Below are 20,253 nucleotides of genomic sequence, written 5' to 3'. Positions count from 1 at the left end.
ACTCATCCATTTTCCTGACGATTCCCCTAATTTAAAGAAAAACTATTTATTTAATGTCCCTGGGTATTTTACTTCCACGTGTGTCTGTGCTCCTCAGGCATGTAGTGCCAGCGGAGGCCAGAAGAGGGTGTCAGATTCCCTGGGTTTGGATCATTGGTTATGAGCTGCCAAATGGGTGCTGGAAATAGAACACAGGCCCTCTGGAAAGCAACCAACACTCTTAATTGCTGAACCTATGAAAGTGGTAAAATTACTGTAGAACGTGTTGCGGGGATAAACAGTATTAAGTGTCTGGCCGCATTCCCTGATTTTTTTTAAGCATTCTTTTGGAGAACTGTGGGAGAAAGCGGGGCAAGTGCCTGTACTAGTGATCTGAACGTAATACTTACCTGATCTGTGTTCCTGATTACCACAATATGGGTCAAATTATAAAGAACTCAGATTCAGAGAAGGAAGCAGTCAAAACTAAAATTCAGCAGTAGTCGTGGATGCCAAAGCTCTTTCCACTCTGGCCTCCCAATCTGCAAGTAAGAGTGGTAGAGGATCCAAGTAGGGAAGGAGAAAGGGTACCAGTTGACCCGTTCCGTTAGACTAGATCATAATGTCTTGCTAAATATTCACAGCGTGCCTGGATCTTTCAATAATTTACTCATCCAACAAATATTTGAAGTTGTAAAATGACCACAAATTTGGGTAAAAGTTCAGACAGATAGAACATGTCCCCTTGGTTTTTGGTTTTGACAAAAGCTCAGAACTGTGGAAAGAAAGAAAGAACCATGGGTTATGCATGTTGTGTCACAGTGGAAGACAAATAGGAGTGTGTTAAAGAAAACATTTGGACAGGTGAAAGACCAAGTTAGGAGCAAACAGTCATTCCTGGTAGAGTGAATGAGCTGCCTTCTTAGATATTCCTGTTGAAATATCTTTTGTATATGCTTCTCTGGGGTCTTCAGAGTGAGGATTGATTTATGGAAGATAATCATGAACGAGGTGAAGCTAAGAACCTTAGAGAAGGGCTTATCTCCACCCTTTAACTTTTTTGTTTCTCTTCTAAAAATTTGTCATTCTTAAAATTTATTTTTTACTTATTTTTTATGCAATCTATTTTGATCAAATATTTTCACTCCCCAAACCCCTCCCAGATCCTCAGGACCTTCCTACCTATCCACTTTCGTGCTAATGAGTAGACTCACAAAAAATTCTTTCTTTGCTTAAATAATATCTCCACAAAATCCATAAATAAATGAGATTGTTGGAAAACATCTCAGCACTCTTCAGTTGATTGGCTAGTAATCCTTCAATACTTCATTTTTTAAACTTTTGCTTTATTCATCCTGGGTAGGCATTAATTTCTTCCAGGCAAGGCACAATATGTATAAATGCACTAATTTCTCTTTTAGAATTTGCCCTGAGTTCAATAGATATGTCTTAAATTAATGAATGACTGAATAGGTGATGGGAAACTTAGGTATTTGGGAAAGAGAGGCATTATTAGTCTACTCAATGAAAACACTGAGGCACAGAGAGTCTGTCACAGGCTGTGTATGTGGTGAGGCTAATCTTAGTCTTGAGCCACCTGAATGCAACTGCAGTGTTCCACCTGCTGACATATCCGTCCTGGATCACAACTGGAAGTGATTGTGGCATGCCTCGGGGAAAGTGGAAGAAACAGCTGGATTTGGAGTCCAGATGCAAGGATGACTATGTGTAGAACCCAGCAATTATATTCATCTGAACACCAATTTCCCTTGTCATCCTTTCATCCTGAAATTATGAAAACAGTACAAGCACCTATACCTATGAAATGCTTGGTAAATTTGAATATGAATCTTTTGATATCAAAGTTAATGTCTATTTCATGAGTCTACCTCATTCATAAATGAGGATACTACATAATGTGCAATATGTGTTCAATAAATATTTATGAGTAGTTCAGAGATAAGAGAGTGGGTATATACATAGACTTTACCAAGACCAGCTACTAGGGATTTGTCTTTACTGTTTACCAAAGTTGATGTTGCAGAGTAATAAACTTTGGAGTCTGAGGTCAGTCTCTGTTTTTCTACGCTCCCTCCCACAAGTAGGTGTGTCTACCTCCTCATGATTTAAATGCAGGTGTTCCAAATGTTCAGTGACCCTAGTGATCCAGAAACCATTAACCATGGGTTTCTCTGTATTTACCCCTACAAGATCCCTGGATGGTGTCTCTGGGTTCTTCCAAGGGGCCTTCCTGCTCAGTCTATTTCTGGTGCTGTTCAAGGCAGTCCAATTCTACTTACGAAGGCAATGGCTGCTCAAGGCCCTCGAGAAGTTCCCATCCACGCCTTCCCACTGGCTTTGGGGCCACGACCTGAAGGTAGGAAGAAGGGAGAGCATGGAAGAGTATGAAAAGTAGGAATGTTATACAGGGCAGTCTGCTCTGTGATAATCATGTAGTTTCTGAAGAACACTGGGTTTACTTCTAAGAGCAGGCTTGCCTTAATCGTGTGGGGCATACTCTTTTTAAAAAGATACATGATGACAATAGGACTCAAATCTCAGGATGTAGAAGGGAATGGGAAAACAGCCTGGCTTTATGGAGTGGGTGGGTGATGTTAGCTATAGAGAAGCAACCAATCTAGGCTGTTATCTGAGAGAACTTCTAGAAGTGATGCTTTCAATGCTGTCTATCAGTTTCCTCTGAGATTGAAACTTCCCAGTTTGGAGAGAAACAGAGATGATTACAATACAGGGTGTTCTAAAGAGAGGTACAACCTTCCATCCAGAAAGAAAGTCCCTTATGATAAAGGAAGTTCTATGGGGGAGGGGAAACATTCCATCCTGCAAGGGAACTCCTCGAGTTCAGAAAGCAACCAACTCAAGGGCTTCGTGGAGCCTCTGAAACTTGCTGGATTAGTTAGCGTCCCCCACACTCAAGTGTATATAAGCTTTAAGAATGGCTGACTGTGATACCAGCTCTCAGCAGAATATAATTTGGCTGGGTCTGTGTGAAGAGGCACTCAGTGAGGGATCACACACTTAGCCACATTTAAGAATATTAAACTCAGAGCTCTTTCCCCAGTAGCTTCTCTAAGGAGCCTTAGCTTCATCTAACAAGGGTCCAGGATCTGGCTAGGGCAAATCTGTGGACATAGCAATGGCCTAGATGGAAGGGACAAAAAGGACAGATCATCAAGCCAACTCAAATTTCTACCTTTTCCTGAACATTCTGGAGCAATGCCCCTGTGGTGGTCCTGCATCTTCCATACCACACAAAGCACTAGATGCCAAAGAACATCTTTATGAATTTGTCTTTTCTTTGATATCTGTTCCCAAAGGACAGAGAATTCCAGCAGGTTCTTACGTGGGTAGAGAAATTCCCAGGTGCCTGCTTACAGTGGCTCTCAGGGAGCAAAACACGAGTCCTGCTCTATGACCCTGACTATGTGAAGGTGGTTCTGGGAAGATCAGGTGAGAGTCCAATCTCATTTACATCTGTAGCATATCTGTCATCCAAAGTTCATTACAAGTCTGTGTAATATTAGAAAAGAGTGACACTTTAGCCATCGATGTCTAATTAATACCTACCATTCACACTGTCTAGAGACCAACATATGGCTAGCAATACTTAGATAGTTCTCAGCACTTAAAATAACTGCACAAGGCTTAAATTTTCTTCCTTCCTTCCTTCCTTCCTTCCTTCCTTCCTTCCTTCCTTCCTTCCTTCCTTCCTTCTTCCCTCCCTCCCTCCCTCCCTCCCTCCCTCCCTCCCTCCCTTCCTCCCTCCCTCCCTTCCTTCCTTCCTTTTCCTAACTAAATTGAGTTGATGTGTTTTACCAATTTTCCAAACATCATAATGACAGAGACATTCATTGCTGATACAATGAAGTCTGCCTTCCTAAGTCGAGCTAACTGGCAATACAAAGACAGAAAGGAAAGGAAGGCAGTGTGAGTGGGAATGCATCAACTTGAAATGACTCGGTTGGTGCAGGGGTTTGCTGCTCAAGCCTGATGACCTAATGTTGAGCTCTGAAACCCACATTGAATTCAGTGGGAGGAATGAACTAACTCCACAGAGTTGTCTTCTGAACTCTACACAGACACTGTAGCAGGTGCACCACAAATAATAATTTTTAAAATTCTGAAAAATGAAAGAAAAAGCTTGTAGTTTTGAACACCGTCCTCAACCTTTTGAATATCTGGTCCTCAAGATCTGTCTTACTTTTCAGATCCAAAGGCTTCTGGAATTTATCAATTCCTTGCTCCCTGGATTGGTAAGTATATTAAAATAAGGAGTGTGTTTTCTTCAATACTCCCTTGCTAATGGAGAGGAATGGGTGACTGGTCACAGTGTCATGATCCATTCCTAAATCAAGCATTATTTCTCTTCTCCTAATCAGTCCTTAGTTTTTTTTTTTTTATTAACTTGAGTATTTCTTATTTACATTTCGAGTGTTATTCCCTTTCCTGGTTTATGGGCCAACATCCCCCTAACCCCTCCCCCTCCGCTTCTTTATGGGTGTTCCCCTCCCAACCCTCCCCCCATTGCCACCCTCCCCCCAACAATCATGTTCACTGGGGGTTCAGTCTTAGCAGGACCCAGGGCTTCCCCTTACACTGGTGATCTTACTAGGATATTCACTGCTACCTATGAGGTCAGAGTCCAGGGTCAGTCCATGTATAGTCTTTAGGTAGTGGCTTAGTCCCTGGAAGCTCTGGTTGCTTGGCATTGTTGTTCATATGGGGGCTCGAGCCCCTTCAAGCTCTTCCAGTTCTTTCTCTGATTCCTTCAACAGGGGTCCTGTTCTCAGTTCAGTGGTTTGCTGCTGGCATTCGCCTCTGTATTTGCTGTATTCTGGCTCTGTCTCTCAGGAGATATCTACATCAGGCTCCTGTCAGTCTGCACTTCTTAGCTTCATTCATCTTGTCTAATTGGGTGGCTGTATATGTATGGGCCACATGTGGGGCAGGCTCTGAATGGGTGTTCCTTCTGTCTTTGTTTTAATCTTTGCCTCTCTATTCCCTGCCAAGGGTATTCTTGTTCCCCTTTTAAAGAAGGAGTGAAGCATTCACATTTTGATCATCCGTCTTGAGTGTCATTTGTTGTAGGCATCTAGGGTAATTCAAGCATTTGGGATAATAGCCACTTTTCAATGAGTGCATACCATGTGTGTTTTTCTGTGATTGGGTTACCTCACTCAGGATGATATTTTCCAGTTCCAACCATTTGCCTATGAATTTCATAAATTCATTGTTTTTGATAGCTGAGTAATATTCCATTGTGTAGATGTACCACATTTTCTGTATCCATTCCTCTGTTGAAGGGCATCTGGGTTCTTTCCAGCTTCTGGCTATTATAAATAAGGCTGCTATGAACATAGTGGAGCATGTGTCTTTGTTATATGTTGGGGCATCTTTTGGGTATATGCCCAAGAGAGGTATAGCTGGATGCTCAGGTAGTTCAATGTCCAATTTTCTGAGGAACCTCCAGACTGATTTCCAGAATGGCTGTACCAGTCTGCAATCCCACCAACAATGGAGGAGTGTTCCTCTTTCTCTACATCCTGGCCAGCATCTGCTGTCACATGAGTTTTTGATCTTAGCCATTCTGACTGGTGTGAGGTGAAATCTCAGGGTTCTTTTGATTTGCATTTCCCTTATGACTAAAGATGTTGAACATTTCTTTAGGTGTTTCTCAGCCATTCGGCATTCCTCAGCTATGAATTCTTTGTTTAGCTCTGCACCCCATTTTTAATAGGGTTATTTGTCTCCCTGCGGTCTAACTTCTTGAGTTCTTTGTATATTTTGGATATAAGCCCTCTATCTGTTGTAGGATTGGTAAAGATCTTTTCCCAATCTGTTGGTTGCCATTTTGTCCTAACCACAGTGTCCTTTGCCTTACAGAAGCTTTGCAGTTTTATGAGATCCCATTTGTCGATTCTTGATCTTAGAGCATAAGCCATTGGTGTTTTGTTCAGGAAATTTTTTCCAGTGCCCATGTGTTCAAGATGCTGCCCTAGTGTTTCTTCTATTAGTTTGAGTGTATCTGGTGTGATGTGGAGGTCCTTGATCCACTTGGACTTAAGCTTTGTACAGGGTGATAAGCATGGATCGCTCTGCATTCTTCTACATGTTGTCCTCCAGTTGAACCAGCACCATTTGCTGAAAATGATATCTTTTTTCCATTGGATGGTTTTGGCTCCTTCGTCAAAAATCAAGTGCCCATATGTGTGTGGGTTCATTTCTGGGTCTTCAATTCTGTCCCATTGGTCTATCTGTCTGTCTCTGTACCAATACCATGCAGTTTTTATCACTATTGCTCTGTAATACTGCTTGAGTTCAGGGATAGTGATTCCCCCTGAAGTCCTTTTATTTTTGAAGATAGTTTTAACTATCCTGGGTTTTTTGTTATTCCAGATGAACTTGCAAATTGTTCTGTCTAACTCTTTGAAGAAATGGATTGGTATTTTGATGGGGATTGCACTGAATCTGTAGATCGCTTTTGGTAAAATGGCCATTTTTACTATATTAATCCTGCCAATCCATGAGCATGGGAGATCTTTCCATCTTCTGAGGTCTTCTTCAATTTCTTTCTTCAGAGTCTTGAAGTTCTTGTTGTACGGATCTTTTACTTGCTTGGTTAAAGTCACACCGAGGTACTTTATATTATTTGGGTCTATTATGAAGGGTGTCGTTTCCCTAATTTCTTTCTCGGCTTGTTTCTCTTTTGTGTAGAGGAAGGCTACTGATTTATTTGAGTTAATTTTATACCTAGCCACTTTGCTGAAGTTGTTTATCAGCTTTAGTAGTTCTCTGGTGGAACTTTTGGGATCACTTAAATATACTATCATATCATCTGCAAATAGTGATATTTTGACTTCTTTTCTGATCTGTATCCCCTTGACCTCCTTTTGTTGTCTGATTGCTCTGTCTAGAACTTCAAGAACTATATTGAATAAGTAGGGAGAGAGTGGGCAGCCTTGTCTAGTCCCTGATTTTAGTGTGATTGCTTCAAGTTTCTCTCCATTTAGTTTAATGTTAGCAACTGGTTTGCTGTATATGGCTTTTACTATGTTTAGGTATGGGCCTTGAATTCCTATTCTTTCCAGGACTTTTATCATGAAGGGGTGTTGAATTTTATCAAATGCTTTCTCAGCACCTAATGAAATGATCATGTGGTTTTGTTCTTTCAGTTTGTTTATATAATGGATCACGTTGATGGTTTTCCGTATATTAAACCATCCCTGCATGCCTGGGATGAAGCCTACTTGATCATGGTGGATGATTGTTTTGATGTGCTCTTGGATTCGGTTTGCCAGAATTTTATTGAGTATTTTTGTGTCGATATTCATAATGGAAATTGGTCTGAAGTTCTCTTTCTTTGTTGGGTCTTCGTGTGGTTTAGGTATAAGAGTAATTGTGGCTTTATAGAAGGAATTCAGTAGTGCTACATCTGTTTCAATTTTGTGGAATAGTTTGGATAGTATTGGTATGAGGTCTTCTATGAAGGTCTGATAGAATTCTGCTCTAAACCGGTCTGGACCTGGGCTCTTTTTGGTTGGGAGACCTTTAATGACTGCTTCTATTTCCTTAGGAGTTATGGGGTTGTTTTACTGGTTTATCTCTTCCAGATTTAACTTCGGTACTTGGTATCTGTCTAGGAAATTGTCCATTTCCTGTAGATTTTCAAGTTTTGTTGAATATAGGCTTTTATAGTAAGATCTGATGATTTTTTGAATTTCCTCTGAATCTGTAGTTATGTCTCCCTTTTCATTTCTGATTTTGTTAATTTGGACACACTCTCTGTGTCCTCTCGTTAGTCTGGCTAAGGGTTTATCTATCTTGTTGATTTTCTCAAAGAACCAACTTTTGGTTCTGTTGATTCTTTCTATGGTCCTTTTTGTTTCTACTTGGTTGATTTCAGCTCTGAGTTTGATTATTTCCTGCCTTCTACTCTTCCTGGGTGTATTTTCTTCTTTTTGTTCTAGAGCTTTTAGGTGTGCTGTCAAGCTGGTGACATATGCTCTTTCTTGTTTCTTTCTGCAGGCACTCAGCACTATGAGTTTTCCCCTTATCACAGCTTTCATTGTGTCCCATAAGTTTGGGTATGTTGTACCTTCATTTTCATTAAATTCTAAGAAGTCTTTAATTTCTTTCTTTATTTTTTCCTTGACCAGGTTATAATTGAGTAGAGCATTGTTCAACTTCCATGTATATGTGGGCGTTCTTCCCTTATTGTTATTGAAGACCAGCTTCAGGCCGTGGTGGTCTGATAGCACGCATGGGATTATTTCTATCTTTCTGTACCTGTTGAGGCCCATTTTTTGACCAAGTATATGGTAAATTTTGGAGAAAGTACCATGAGGAGCTGAGAAGAAGGTATATCCTTTTGCTTTAGGATAGAATGTTCTATAAATATCCGTTAAGTCCATTTGGCTCATGACTTCTCTTAGTCTGTCTACGTCTCTGTTTAATTTCTGTTTCCATGATCTGTCCATTGATGAGAGTGGGGTGTTGAAATCTCCTACTATTATTGTGTGAGGTGCAATATGTGTTTTGAGCTTTAGTAAGGTTTCTTTTACGTATGTAGGTGCCCTTGTATTTGGGGCATAGATATTTAGGATTGAGAGTTCATCTCGGTGAATTTTTCCTTTGATGAATATGAAGTGTCCTTCCTTATCATTTTTGACGACTTTTAGTTGAAAATTGATTTTATTTGATATTAGAATGGCTACTCCAGCTTGCTTCTTTTGACCATTTGCATGGAAAGTTGTTTTCCAGCCTTTCACTCTGAGGTAGTGTCTGTCTTTGTCTCTGAGGTGTGTTTTGTGTAGGCAGCAGAATGCAGGGTCCTCGTTGCATATCCAGTTTGTTAATCTATGTCTTTTTATTGGGGAGTTGAGGCCATTGATATTGAGAGATATTAAGGAATAGTGATTATTGCTTCCTGTTATATTCATATTTGGATGTGAGGTTATGTTTGTGTGCTTTTCTTCTCTTTGTTTTGTTGCCAAGACGATTAGTTTCTTGCTTCTTCTAGGGTATAGCTTGCCTCCTTATGTTGGGCTTTACCATTTATTATCCTTTGTAGTGCTGGATTTGTAGAAAGATATTGTGTAAATTTGGTGTTATCATGGAATATCTTGGTTTCTCCATCTATGTTAATTGAGAGTTTTGTAGGATACAGCAACCTGGGCTGGCATTTGTGTTCTCTTAGGGTCTGTATGACAACTGTCCAGGATCTTCTGGCTTTCATAGTCTCAGGTGAAAAGTCTGGTGTGATTCTGATAGGTCTGCCTTTATATGTTACCCGATGTATTTTTCTTACTGCTTTTAATATTCTTTCTTTATTTTGTTTGTTTGGTGTTTTGAGTATTATGTGACGGGAGGAGTTTCTTTTCTGGTACAATCTATTTGGAGTTCTGTAGGCTTCTTGTATGCTTATGGGTATCTCTTTCTTTAGGTTAGGGAAGTTTTCTTCTATGATTTTGTTGAATATATTTACTGGTCCTTTGAGCTGGGAGTCTTCACTCTCTTCTATACTTATTATCCTTAGGTTTGATCTTCTCATTGAGTCCTGGATTTCCTGTATGTTTTGGACCAGTAGCTTTTTCTGCTGTACATCATCTTTGACAATTGAGTCGATGATTTCTATGGAATCTTCTGCTCCTGAGATTCTCTCTTCCATCTCTTGTATTCTGTTGGTGAAGCCAGTATCTACGGCTCCTTGTCTCTTCTTTTGGTTTTGTATATCCAGGGTTGTTTCCATGTGTTCTTTCTTGATTGCTTCTATTTCCATTTTTCATTCCTTCAACTGTTTGATTGTGTTTTCCTGGAATTCTTTCAGGGATTTTTGTGACTCCTCTCTATGGGCTTCTACTTGTTTATTTATGTTTTCCTGTAATTCTTTCAGGGATTTTTGCGATTCCTCTCTGTAGGCTTCTACTTGTTTATTAATGTTTTCCTGTGTTTCTCTAGGGGAGTTTTTCACGTCTTTCTTGAATTCCTCCAGCATCATGATCAAATATGATTTTGAAATAGATCTTGCTTTTCTGGCGTGTTTGGATATTCCGTGTTTGCTTTGGTGGGAGAATTGGGTTCCGATGATGCCATGTAGTCTTGGTTTCTGTTGCTTGGATTCCTGCATTTGCCCCTCGCTATCAGATTATCTCTAATATTACTTTGTTCTTCTATTTCTGACAATGGCTAGGTTGTCCTATAAGCCTTTGTGTCAGGGGTGCTGTAGACCTGTTTTCCTGTTTTCTTTCAGCCAGTTGTGGGAACAAAGTGTTCTGCTTTCTGGCGGGTAGTTTTTCCTATCTACAAGTCTTCAGCTCTTCCTGGGGGCCTGTGTCTTGAGGTCACCAGGCAGGTCACTTGGAGCATGAAGGTTTGTCTTACCTGTGGTCCCTAGGCTCAAGTTTGTTCATGGGGTGCTGTGTACGAGCTCTCCGCGGGGGTAGCAACCAGGAAGATCTGCACTGCCCTTTCCGGGAACTTCTGTGCACCAGGGTTCCAGATGGCGTTTGGTGTTTTCCTCTGGAATCAGTAATGTGTGCAGAGTGCAGTCTTTTCTGGTTTTCCAGGTGTGTCTGCCTCACTGAAGTTTTAGCTCTCCCTCCCAAGGGATTTGGGTGTAGAGAACTGATTATCTGGTCAGTCCCTTCAGTTTCTGGTGGTGTCTCAGACGCAGGGGACCAGCTACTGCTGTGCCCTTTTCCAAGGGAACCCAGAGGCTGTATACAGTTTCCTCTTGTGCCAGGGATGTGGGCAGGGGTGGGCAGTGTTGGTGGTCTCTTCCGCTCTGTAGTCTCAGGAGTGCCTACCTGTCCAGGCGGTGAGGTCTCTCTCCCATGGGGTTTGGAAGCAGAGAGCTGCTGCGGGCAGGGATCTGCGGGTTTGGGACTCCCGCTAAATACTGGAAGTGTCTGGTCCTCGAGGAGTTTTCCCTCTGTGTGTCCTGAGTTCACCAGGCAGGTCGCTTGGAGCAGGAAGGTTTGTCTTACCTGTGGTCCCGAGGCTCAAGTTTGCTCATGTGGTGCTGCCTACGAACTCTCCGTGGGGGCAACAACCAGGGAGATCTGCGCCGCCCTTTCTGGGAGCTTCCATGCACTAGGGTTCCAGATGGCATTTGGTGTTTTCCTCTGGAATCAATAATGTGTGCAGAGTGTAGTCTCTTCTGGTTTCCCATGCGTGTCTGCCTCTCTGAGGTTTTAGCTCTCCCTCCCAAGGGATTTGGGTGTAGAGAACTGATTATCTGGTTAGTCCCTTCAGTTTCTGGTGGTGTCTCAGACGCAGGGGATCTGCTGCTGCTGTGCCCTTATCCAAGGGAACCCAGAGGCTGTATACAGTTTCCTCTTGGGCCAGGGATGTGGGCAGGGTTGGGCAGTGTTGGTGGTCTCTTCTGCTCTGCAGTCTCAGGAGTGCCTACCTGTCCAGGCAGTGAGGTCTCTCTCCCATGGGGTTTGGAAGCAGAGAGCTACTGCGGGCAGGGATCTGCGGGTTTGGGACTCCCGCTAAATCTATTACTGAATTTTTATTTCCCCATTTTATCCCAGTTAATGTAACCAAATGATCCCAGGGGTACCTTTGATTCCACCTCTGTCAGACACGTTAATGATCAGTCTCTGGTACAGGTTATGGTTTGCTCCTGTTGAATGGGAAGAAATGGTTCCAGCATTGGCGGATGTTGACTCCAGCCTTCCACTATGGCATCCTCAAACCCTATGTCAAAATCATGGCGGACTCTGTCAGTATAATGCTAGTGAGTTTCTCTGTCTCTTTCTCATTTTTTTGTACCCACCTGAAAACACACCCACAATGACTCTAATCTTAAACACATTCTAGACGTTCACATAGACTAATAACTCCTGTTGTTGCTATGAAGTAAGTCTCCCACAATTGCATAAATTGGACAGCTTCTGCTCAGCAGGATGGAGCCACACACTTCAGAGAGCACTGTGGTAAATATAGGACCAAGTGTTGTCACAGTGGACAAGACACCATACAGTGCAAACTCCCTGTTTTTGGCTGGACTGGATAGTGGCAGCTTCAAGACAAGAATGTCTTGGACCCCAGGCCTTCTGTGTGATCTTAAGTGGCTCATGTGTAAGTAGAAACCAGGTTCACATCCTCACACTCTTACCTGCCAAATCCTTACCTCATATTAGGTCCTAGTTTCTGGCGTCACCATTTAAAAGGTGAAATGTAATTAACCAATAGCACACATGAGGCATGTTCACCCAGGACAACAGCTTTTCTTTTCCTTTATACATTTTATTCCTTCCTGTATTTGTGTTTATACAAATTTTTCAAGTCTGGTTTAGTCTTGAAAGTTTGAAGGGGCCATTTTTGTAAACTGAAAGATTACTTTGTTTCTAAAACCAAATAAGCAACAATTAAACACCATGAGAAAATACGCTGTTTTGTTAAAGAGTTTGGAAGAAGCAGACAACAGATTACAAACATTTGCTTCATACTTTTAATTTACTGGAAGCAAATGAACTCAATGGAGAGGGACGCCAGACTGATTATCTATAGATAAAGAGAAAAGTATTAGTCTAAACACAGGTCGTCTGAAGAAAATTAAGAAATTGTCTCGTTCTCACCACAGGACAAATGGGAGAAGCTTGATGACCAGGATCACCCTCTAGAGATCTTCCACTATGTCTCCTTGATGACACTGGACACTGTTATGAAGTGTGCTTTCAGCCATCAGGGCAGTGTTCAGTTGGATGTGTGAGTAACAACCCTTTGTTGTAGAGTCTTTGGTCTTACCAGTCCGTTTAGTAAGTTAGGATTTAAGTTCAGTCAGTTAGTCAGTAAGAAGAAAGTGGGGCAGGTAAGACCGTTCTCTCCACAAAACATAAGATTCTTATCCAGTTCTGGACTAAACTCTTATTTCAAACCATAACCAAACCAGCCAGCCCCAGTAAGACACTGTGGAACCCTGGCATGTGTCTAAAGTTCCAATGGTCAAAAGATCTTGAAGTGGTGTGTGCCTTGGTATTGCGTGTTCCATGGTTGAAAGAATGACTATAGAGAACCTACTCTATTTTTAGGAAAGATACCCCAATCACCAGTATATTGTACCTCCTGTCCATAGAAATTCCAGGTCCTACACCAAGGCTGTCGAGGATCTAAACAACCTGACTTTCTTTCGTGTGAGGAGTGCCTTTTATGGGAACAGCATCATCTACAATATGTCCTCTGATGGCCGTTTGTCCCGCCGGGCCTGCCAGATTGCTCATGAGCACACAGGTTCTGTCTTCCCCCTTCCTGCCTTCCTTTCTTTGTCAGGTACATTGCAAAGACATGATCAGATATCTCAGACATAGTGAGTTTGCCAGAAGCCTCTGTAGGACTTGAGTCAGTTACTAAGATATAAGTTTTGGGAGCAAGAATGTTAGCATAAAAAGTGCATTACAGGAATTGTCACATTTTATTACATTGGGGACATGTCCGTCATGGCTCTGTGACCCATGAACCTGCGTGGAGGCTTGAGGTATATGAGATTGAGTAGACTTCAAATCATGACGGGATTCCCACCTGCACATGCATCTGGGGCTTCACAGGACACACACATTAGGTTCAGGGATTGTGTGTATTACGATAGCTCTGTGTTCTGTCTGACAAGTGCTGTCATGGGATAGATGGAGTGATCAAAATGAGGAAGGCTCAGCTGCAGAATGAGGAAGAGCTTCAGAAGGCCAGGAAGAAGAGGCACTTGGATTTCCTGGACATCCTGTTGTTTGCCAAAGTGAGTGGAGAACAGGGTTAAGATTTGGCCCATAAGCACAGATGAGATACAAAGTCTGTTTTCTCACATTCATTCAGATGGAGGATGGGAAGAGCTTGTCTGATGAGGACCTGCGTGCAGAGGTGGACACATTCATGTTTGAGGGTCATGACACCACAGCCAGTGGAATCTCCTGGGTTTTCTATGCTCTGGCCACCCACCCTGAGCACCAAGAGAGATGCAGAGAGGAGGTGCAGAGCATTCTGGGTGATGGAACCTCTGTCACATGGTGAGAACCATTCACCTGTCTTCTTAAAGGAGAGACCTTCTGGTCTGCCCAGCTTTGTGTGACTCTTCAGGATGGACTTTATTTCAGGGACCACCTGGACCAGATATCTTACACCACCATGTGCATCAAGGAGGCCCTGAGGCTCTACCCACCAGTACCTTCTGTGAGTCGAGAGCTCAGCTCCCCTGTCACCTTCCCAGATGGACGTTCCATACCCAAAGGTAACCAAATCCAGTCACCTATATGCTCATGTGTGTTTCTGTTGTCCCAGCAAACTGGATCCTTACTTTGTAGTTTTGAGATGAGATTATAAGGTTAAGACTGAGGAAGTCTCCTGGAAGAAATGTCACATGCTGGTTAAATGTCATTCTCAGCCTTGAAGTTGCAGTCACTTAATATACTCAGGGTTGAAAAAAAAAAAAGACACAGGTCTTGTCATGATAAGATTTTGTTTATGAGTAAAGGCAAATGAAAATGGTAAGGGAATCTTTTGTGTGGGTGCCATGGCTCCCTTGTCTCAGGAAACTGAGGTGAGGAAAGAGGGGAGCTGCTAAGTTCTGAGTTCCTTTGTCACATGTCCAAGGTACATGTTAGCGAAACCATCCTTGTATATGGTCCCACCTCTGCCACATGCAAACAGTGTAAACCTAAGTAAAGATCATGGGACTCGTTGAGAATTTAGTATTTCATGTGAAAAATGGGCGTGAAACAGTGCCTTTTGGGGGTGTTAGAAAGTGAATTTTGCCTTGTTAGCTGGTGTATGTTCTTCAATGGTGTGTGTAAGACATTTAATGAACGTGTGCTGTCATTGCACTAAAGTGCAGTGTACCCCCAATACTTCCTTGCTGTCTGTCATCATCAGGTTTATGGTTGTCTAATGTATATTTCACTAAAATCCCTATCCCCAAAAGAATCATTAGCTCTACACGGTGACTCCTTATATACAGGCCATATGTACATGCCACTGGGATTGGCTCTAGAGCCAATTCTTTGGCTTAATTATGTTTTTTCCCATCTTTATTAACTTGGGTAAATCTTATTTACATTTCTTTTTTTCCATTTTTATTAAGTTGAGTATTTCTTATTTACACTTCGATTGTTATTCCCCTTCATGGTTTCACGGCCAATATCTCAGTAAACCTACCCCCTCCCATTCTGTATGAGTGTTCCCCCCCCATCCTCCCCTCATTACTACCCTCCCCCTCAACAATCACGTTCACTGGGGGTTCACCGGGGGTTCACTGGGGGCTCACTGGTGTTCAGTCTTGGCAGGACCAAGGCTTCCCCTTCCTCTGGTGCTCTTACGAGGCTATTCATTGCTACCTATGAGGTTGGAGCCCAGGGTCAGTTCATGTATAGACTTTGGGTAGTGGCTTTGTCCGTGGAAGCTCTGGTTGCTTGGCATTGTTCTTCATATGGGATCACAAGCCCCTTAAGCTATTTCAGTCCTTTCTAAGATTCCTTCAATGGGGGTCCCGTTCTCAGTTCAGTGGTTTGTTGCTGGCATTTGCCTACGTATTTGCTGTATTCTGGCTGTGTCTCTCAGGAGAGATCTACATCCGGCTCCTGTCAGCCTGCACTTCTTTGCTTCATCCATTTTATCTAGTTTGGTGGCTGTATATGTCTGGGCCACATGTGGGGTAGGCTCTGAATGGGTGTTCCTTCTGCCTCTGTTCTAAACTTTGCCTCCCTATTCCCTGCCAAGGGTATTCTTGTTCCCCTTTTAAAGAAGGAGTGAAACATTCACATTTTGGTCATCCTTCTTGAGTTTCATGTGTTCTGTGCATCTAGGGTAATTCAAGCATTTGGGCTAATAGCCACTTATCAATGAGTGCATACCATCTGTGTTTTCCTGTGATTGGGTTACCTCACTTAGGATGATATTTTCCAGTTCCAACCATTTGCCTATGAATTTCATAAAGTTATTGTTTTTGATAGCTGAGTAATGTTCCATTGTGTAGATGTACCACATTTTCTGTATCCATTCCTCTGTTGAAGGGCATCTGGGTTCTTTCCAGCTTCTGGCTATTATAAATAATGCTGCTATCAACATAGTGGAGCATGTGTCTTTGTTATATGTTGGAGCATCTTTTGGGTATATGCTCAAGAGAGGTACAGCTGTGTCCTCGGGTAGTTCAATCTCCAATTTTCTGAGGAACCTCCAGACTGATTTGACTTAATTATGTTTTACTCCATGTTTTCTCCTCTCCCCCACAGGTATCACAACCACAATTTTAATTTATGGCCTTCATCATAACCCAAGTTACTGGCCAAACCCAAAGGTATGAAAGCCTGGGGAAGAGTGGAGACTCACTCAGTTGCAACTTTAAACATTCTGTATCCTTTTGCCTTGGAAATGGGCTTGACTCCATCCATGCTGGCCCTGTGCTCTCTCTGCAGGTGTTTGACCCCTCTAGATTCTCACCAGATTCTCCTCGCCATAGCCATGCTTATCTGCCATTCTCAGGAGGAGCAAGGTGATGGGAAAGGGTTGGAGGAAAAGGATGGAGGGTTGCCACATATTAATATTCTATATTTCTGATCGCTTATGTCCCTATGTGGTCACTTGCATGTATTTCTCTTGGTAGATGTGGGTAGATGGTATCATGTCTTTGTGTTTGTGCCAAAAGGAAAGAAGGCAGCAATTCAGTATAACACAGAGATTTTTATTAACCCACTGTCCTGTGACCACTAAGACACCCGTATGAAAATTAGTATGTTTTGGTATTTTAACTAATTCTGAACTTCATATTTCAGAATTATATTTCCTATGAAATTAAGCTGAGAATTTTTAAAAAATCTTAAAGGATGAATTTCTCTTTCTCAAAATTCTCATTACAGCCTCATAGCTTTTCTTATTAACTCAACAGTTGGATGCTTCTATAAATCTTTAAAATATGTGTCTATAAATATATGTGTAACAAATATATATTAAGTACTATAATGTGATATGTTTAAAATTCTAAAAACTCTGTGGGTTCCTCTGTTAAAGTCATATATGTAAGAGTTCACATCTTCCTATAGGTTGGACACCAGGGCTATCATCACACGTTTTTTACTTCTAGCCTCACAACATTTTTTCTGCATATACAAATGCTTATCACGTGTATATACATTCCTAATTTGTAGAACTATGCATGCTGGAAGGGACTTCAGTGAACAGGCCTGGTGTACTTTGTCTAGTGGTGCCGAAACCGGAAATGAGGACATTAAATAGCTTCTGAGGGAAATCCTCTGTTGAGTGATGATGCCCACCACTAGCTGATGTGTGCAGTGACAGAGCTCTGAGGGAGATGAGCAGCTAAAAGGCTGCCATAAAAAATTCCTGTAGACCACAGATTCCCCCTAAGATTTCTTAAGGGTTGGATACAATGGTCATCAGAGTTAATATGTTATCATAGATCACAAGGGGGAGAAAATGATAGGTAAACGTTTCTTCTGATTTACCAATTCTGTGAAACTTAAAGCTGTGGATTAGCTCCCACAGAACAGGCTTCAGATGTGGCATTTTACTGGAAGACATCTGACACAGTTTATCCCATAGTTAAGAATGTCACCTTAACCAGCTAAAAGCATACTGCAGCCATTGGAGGATAGGAGAGTCGCAGGTTATCAAGTTCCTAGCTTACATATCCTTATCCTCTATGCATATTATTGTGTTTTTAGAATTCAACTCCGTTAATTCAAATGAAAAAGAATTTTAAAAATGTATTTTTCTGCCACGTTCCTTGCTGAGACAGGAGAATGTAGCCAATTACTTATACCTGATGCAGCCATCATTCCTTCTTCCTGCCTTAGACTCATGTGTCCCTCACTGACATCTTATGAAAAGTTACACACTCCTTGCTGCCCTATAGCCTGAAGTGTGGTGGGTCCTTGAGTAAAGCACCCTTGCTACCTTAGAGTCCAGGAGGAGGTGAATGCCACAGAGGATAGGGAGCTGGCTGACTCTTAGCTTGTTGCTTGGGTGTGGCAGCAAGGCTGAAGGGAAGCATTAGTGGCATTTTCAGCCACATGAGTTGAAATAGGAAGTGGAGCTATACAGGTAAGAGGTGGTAACTCAACAAACCTTCACTAAGAATGGTTCTGTCTGGGGCACCTGGAGCTGTCCCACATGACGGTGTGCATAGTAGGAAGAGTGTTGCAACGGTGACCGTGGGGATCCAAAGACCAAGATAAGAAAATGCAAATGCAAATAAGGCCTTTTCTGGAATAAGATTATATGGTTACTGATGATGGTAGCCTGGAGGAAATGAGGGATTAGAGCCTGAAAGCTTAGTGGGAGCAAGATGGAGGACCAGTTTGAGGATCCCCAATCAGATCCATTCACTACAAGCTTCTACCACTGATATTTGACTCCCATTGTAGAATCAATCCATTTTTGTATATAGATGATAATCCCCAAGATGGTGACCTACCCCTTCTCATATTGACCAGAATAGGAGTATTCACACTGGAGATCCAGAGACTGTTAGTGGAGAGAATTGGCTAGTTAGTAATTACCTCATTAAATAACTCACGCGCTTGGACTCCATGACCACAGAGCTGCATTGTCCAAATGACATTCTGTACACCCAAGAACAGGAATAGGGAAAGAAAGAGAGAGAGAGAGAGAGAGAGAGAGAGAGAGAGAGAGAGAGAGAGAGCCAGAGGAACTAGAGAATTTATCATAGGTCAGGAGCCTAAGCTTGAAGACAAGGGATTGAGGTGGTGGTATAACGTATAAAGAAAGTGATCTCAAAGCAAGGGAATGATTTAGGCATGTGGTCTATAAATAAAATGATTAGGCTGATACCATGGAGGGGAACCCTGATGCCCCACAGGACTGAGGCTAAAGGAGCAATACTCACCGTACCCAGAGCAAGTCTCAGGCCACATCTTACTTATGTGTCCCTGCTTGGTTCAGGAACTGCATTGGGAAACAGTTTGCCATGAATGAGCTGAAGGTGGCTGTGGCCCTGACCCTGCTTCGCTTTGAGTTGCTGCCAGATCCCACCAGGATCCCGGTCCCTATGGCAAGACTTGTGTTGAAGTCCAAGAATGGGATCCACCTGCGTCTCAAGAAGCTAAGATAAATCTGGTGGAGATAGGACAGCTCCAGAGGTCTGCTGCCTGCAATACCTGCATTTGTTACTGGCTAATTTATACTCATTTTGCTTTCTCTTTGATTCCCATTCTCTGCTGAGTGTCCCGTCATCTCATTTTTTTGCCCTCATTTCTGTAGCTTTTCCTCCAGACTCCATCCCAGTTTGTGCGTGGACCCATTTCCCATCTGTTTTCACCTCTGACCAGCCACTGAACTTGCCGCCAGCAGCCTGTCCTCCAGCCTGCTTACCCCTCATTATCATTGGACTAACAGAGAAAGATGTATTTTAGAGGGAAACTCTTGCACTTTATCTCTCTTCAGTTCTCAGAGTCTTGGGACAATGGACATCATGAATTAAAATGTTCTTAAAAATCACATGCTGGGAGAAAATTAATCCTAAAAATTCTGGCACCAGCCAGAGGAAGGATGTTGGCTGAAAAGAAAAGATTTCTAGATATTTATGTTTGTCTCATGGTGAAATTAATGTATGCCTCATCTTTTCTATGAAATAATAATTCTGATACAGAACAGTAGAGAGAAATGAATAGTTTTTGCTACTTTGGGCCAAACTGTAAATAAATCCATTTCACTTCATTAATTTCTGTTTCATATTTTTATTTAAGATACAGAAATCTACTCAGCATGAACCTATGCTCCCTGAAGCACTTTTGGCAAGCCAGCCATCAGAGAAGCCTGTTGCCATCTGCTCCCCACTGTTAGAATGGGGTAGAATTCTCAGCTCCTGAGAGGTTGTACTTGGATTGTTGAATCCTGGGCTGGTTTATACAAATGTAAGTTGGTGATTTTGTGGAGCTAAAGAGTTTTCTGATTTTACCCTGGCCTGATTTGTTCAGAGTGCTCTGATTATTCAGTTTAGTGATTTGTAGAATTCTGTTAAGCTCTCATGGCATGTACCTGGATTCTTTTGTGACAATGGCAGGAAGTATAAAGAAGGGTGTACACCAGACACAAGGGCACTCAAGTTTATAAATCACTGCTACAACTAAAAGTCCATAGTGACCTTTACATAGTGATAGTAAATGACTTCAATACCTCACTCTCACCAATGTACAGGTCACCCAGACAGAAACAAAGCCAAAATTCTGTATCGAATTGATGTCTGAAATCAAACATACTTAACAGATACTTTGAGAATACTTC

The 20,253-nt window shown here is 42.0% G+C and overlaps 1 protein-coding gene across 5 annotated transcripts; it reads left to right on the top strand.

The window, feature by feature from the left end:
* The first annotated feature begins 2,117 nt into the window (after positions 1 to 2,117).
* Positions 2,118 to 19,990, top strand: Cyp4a3 (cytochrome P450, family 4, subfamily a, polypeptide 3). Of its 5 annotated transcripts, none has more exons than XM_063287400.1 (13): positions 2,118 to 2,356; positions 3,318 to 3,450; positions 4,209 to 4,253; positions 11,616 to 11,743; positions 12,593 to 12,717; positions 13,085 to 13,239; positions 13,632 to 13,738; positions 13,816 to 14,006; positions 14,094 to 14,227; positions 16,224 to 16,288; positions 16,407 to 16,483; positions 18,913 to 19,109; positions 19,716 to 19,990. In XM_063287400.1, the coding sequence occupies exons 1-12, from the start codon at positions 2,162 to 2,164 to the stop codon at positions 19,079 to 19,081; spliced, it is 1,524 nt and encodes a 507-aa protein (XP_063143470.1). In that variant the 5' UTR covers positions 2,118 to 2,161; the 3' UTR covers positions 19,082 to 19,109; positions 19,716 to 19,990.
* The last annotated feature ends 263 nt before the right edge of the window (positions 19,991 to 20,253 follow it).

The sequence above is a fragment of the Rattus norvegicus genome, chromosome 5, assembly GCF_036323735.1.
Source record: "Rattus norvegicus strain BN/NHsdMcwi chromosome 5, GRCr8, whole genome shotgun sequence".
NCBI classification, from domain to species: Eukaryota; Metazoa; Chordata; class Mammalia; order Rodentia; family Muridae; genus Rattus; species Rattus norvegicus.
This window is presented reverse-complemented; position numbering and strand designations above follow the sequence as displayed.